Here is a 2,215-nt window from a genome sequence, read left to right on the forward strand (position 1 = left end):
CTACCATACTCAAAATTTAAATTTAATCCATATATTTTAAGTTGACATAATTTAATTATCTATTTTATTATAATTAATTATTCAAATAACTAACACAATCAACCATTCCAATGCTTATATGATTTTTTCTTAAAATTACCTCCTCCATTCAATGGGTTGAAAATGATATTTTTAAGAAAAAATCAACATTAACATTTTAATAAAAATAGTTAATTATGTTAACTATTTGAACTAATTAATGATATTATAAAATTAGAAGATCACGTTATGTCAAATTAAAATATAGAGAATAAATCCAAAATTTGAGTATAATTGAGGGACCAAAACTAGAATTTTACCTTTTTTTTCTTAACCCCTAGATTTTTCATACAAAAAAATTTCCCCCCCAACTAAACCTCTCTACTCCACTGGTTTTAACGTTTTATCTACCTTTGTTGTTGTCGTTGTTGTTGATGACGTCTTTTTCTGGTTTTATTTCCGGCGAGCCGCCGTGAACGTTTGGAAGACCACGGTACCGGCGGTGGGGAACTCATCCATAGCAAAACTCCGGCATTTGAGTCCTAATGGTTCCATGGCATGAGCTACCCTGGTCCAAACTTCACGGCGATGGCTCGTCGTTGAAACAGAAACTGTCGCTGGCTTGAAAACTTGAACCGCCTTCTTCAAGGTCTCAACAATGTCGTCTTGGTCATCGTAAACGGACCCAACATACTCGAAGCTAGCGTAACTGAACCCATCTTCAGGTGTGACATGGATCGTGGAGTACCGATCACCGTCGACGCCATTCATGGAGTACCCACAAGGATCAAACACGAAATCGCAAATCAAAGCTCGAGGGTTAATGTTGCCGATCCCAGTCAACTCGGTCATTTCTTTAGCAGCTGAGTCTCCACCGGTTTTGAAGAATTTCCGAGCCAAGACTCGGTCGAGCTCCGTCATGCAAACTTCCATGGTGAATTCACCGTCGGAGAAATGAGCTCCGTTGTCAGAAGCGGCGGAGAAAACATGCCACGAATACGAAGGGTTCTTGGAAGGCATAACGGAAGCTTTTCGAAAGCAAAGATTGTTGGGGAGATTTTCTTCAATGTAAATAACTTCTTGTTTGAAGTTAATATGAGGGAAAGGCTGTGATTTAGGGAAGATGAAAGTACCTCGGGTGTACCTACACCCGCATATCGTAAGGCCGAGATTTTTGGCCAAGTGAATCAACGGCCGAATCGATTTGAGTAACTGAGTGGTCCCACATGTTTTGATGATGATCTTAGTGGGGTAAACAAACAAACTGGATTCAGACAACACGTAAGCATCGAAGAAATGGTTCCCGACAGCCGAAACGACAGTGCATTGAACGACACGTAACACATTTTCCAGTGATTCAAAATCAAGCAGCCTAAGTCCCATTGTGGTGACCGTTGGATCATTATCGTCCCCAAAGAAATGGAGCTCTAAGCGTTTCTCAAACCCTTCGAAACCTGAAACAGCCATTGCTAAAAAAAAAAAAAACCCTCGACCAAATCGAAAAAAAGAACAAGGAAAACCCAAAGTGGAAGTTGGGAAAATGGATCAGAAGGAAGGAAAATAGAGAGAGAGGGATGAAGATTGAAGAAGAAGTGGAGAGAGTGGGTTTTATAGGGAAGTTTTTAGAGAGAGAGAGAAGTGGGAAAGGCATGCGGGTGAGGCAACCAAGATTCATGATTGCAGGCATATAATGAAGTGAAATAAGATGATGATGGTGATGATATATACATATATATCTTGTCTAAAAACTTTCTTCTTCTTTTTTTGATACGATATACAAGGCTGTGGCGAAGCAAATTTACCTTTTTTTTAAAAAAAAAATTAACAGGATTTAAATTAAATTATTAATAATTGATAAGCTTAAATATCAAATTATCCCATTTCTGTTGATATTTAGATGGTTTGATATTTTACAACTGCCATTGCCAACTCTCTTTCAATCACTGTTCTTCCATTAATTCATGAGTACAAATAAACACTGTCTTAGCTTCTTTTTTTTCCCTTTTGGGAGTAAAGTAAGCCAATAACTTGTTTACTCAAACAGATATACCATTAGTAGCATCAAGGTATTTTTAAAATGATTTTTTGGTGATAAAAGAAGAGATTACAAGAACCAAATTACATTAACAAGCCTAACTCTCCAAACGGGAATATTTTAAATATTCGTAATCTTTGGCTTCCAAAGTCACCCATCTTG

At 37.5% G+C, this 2,215-nt stretch overlaps 1 protein-coding gene across 1 annotated transcript; it reads right to left on the reverse strand.

Annotated features, from left to right (window-relative positions):
• Nucleotides 1-244: 244 nt before the first annotated feature.
• LOC108488764 (S-adenosylmethionine decarboxylase proenzyme 4-like) lies at nt 245-1,693 on the reverse strand. The gene has a single exon (XM_017793049.2). It carries the CDS (start codon nt 1,483-1,485, stop codon nt 472-474), a length of 1,014 nt encoding a protein of 337 aa, XP_017648538.1. The 5' UTR covers nt 1,486-1,693; the 3' UTR covers nt 245-471.
• Between the last annotated feature and the right edge of the window lie 522 nt (nt 1,694-2,215).

Source organism: Gossypium arboreum, chromosome 3 (assembly GCF_025698485.1).
Source record: "Gossypium arboreum isolate Shixiya-1 chromosome 3, ASM2569848v2, whole genome shotgun sequence".
NCBI classification, from domain to species: Eukaryota; Viridiplantae; Streptophyta; class Magnoliopsida; order Malvales; family Malvaceae; genus Gossypium; species Gossypium arboreum.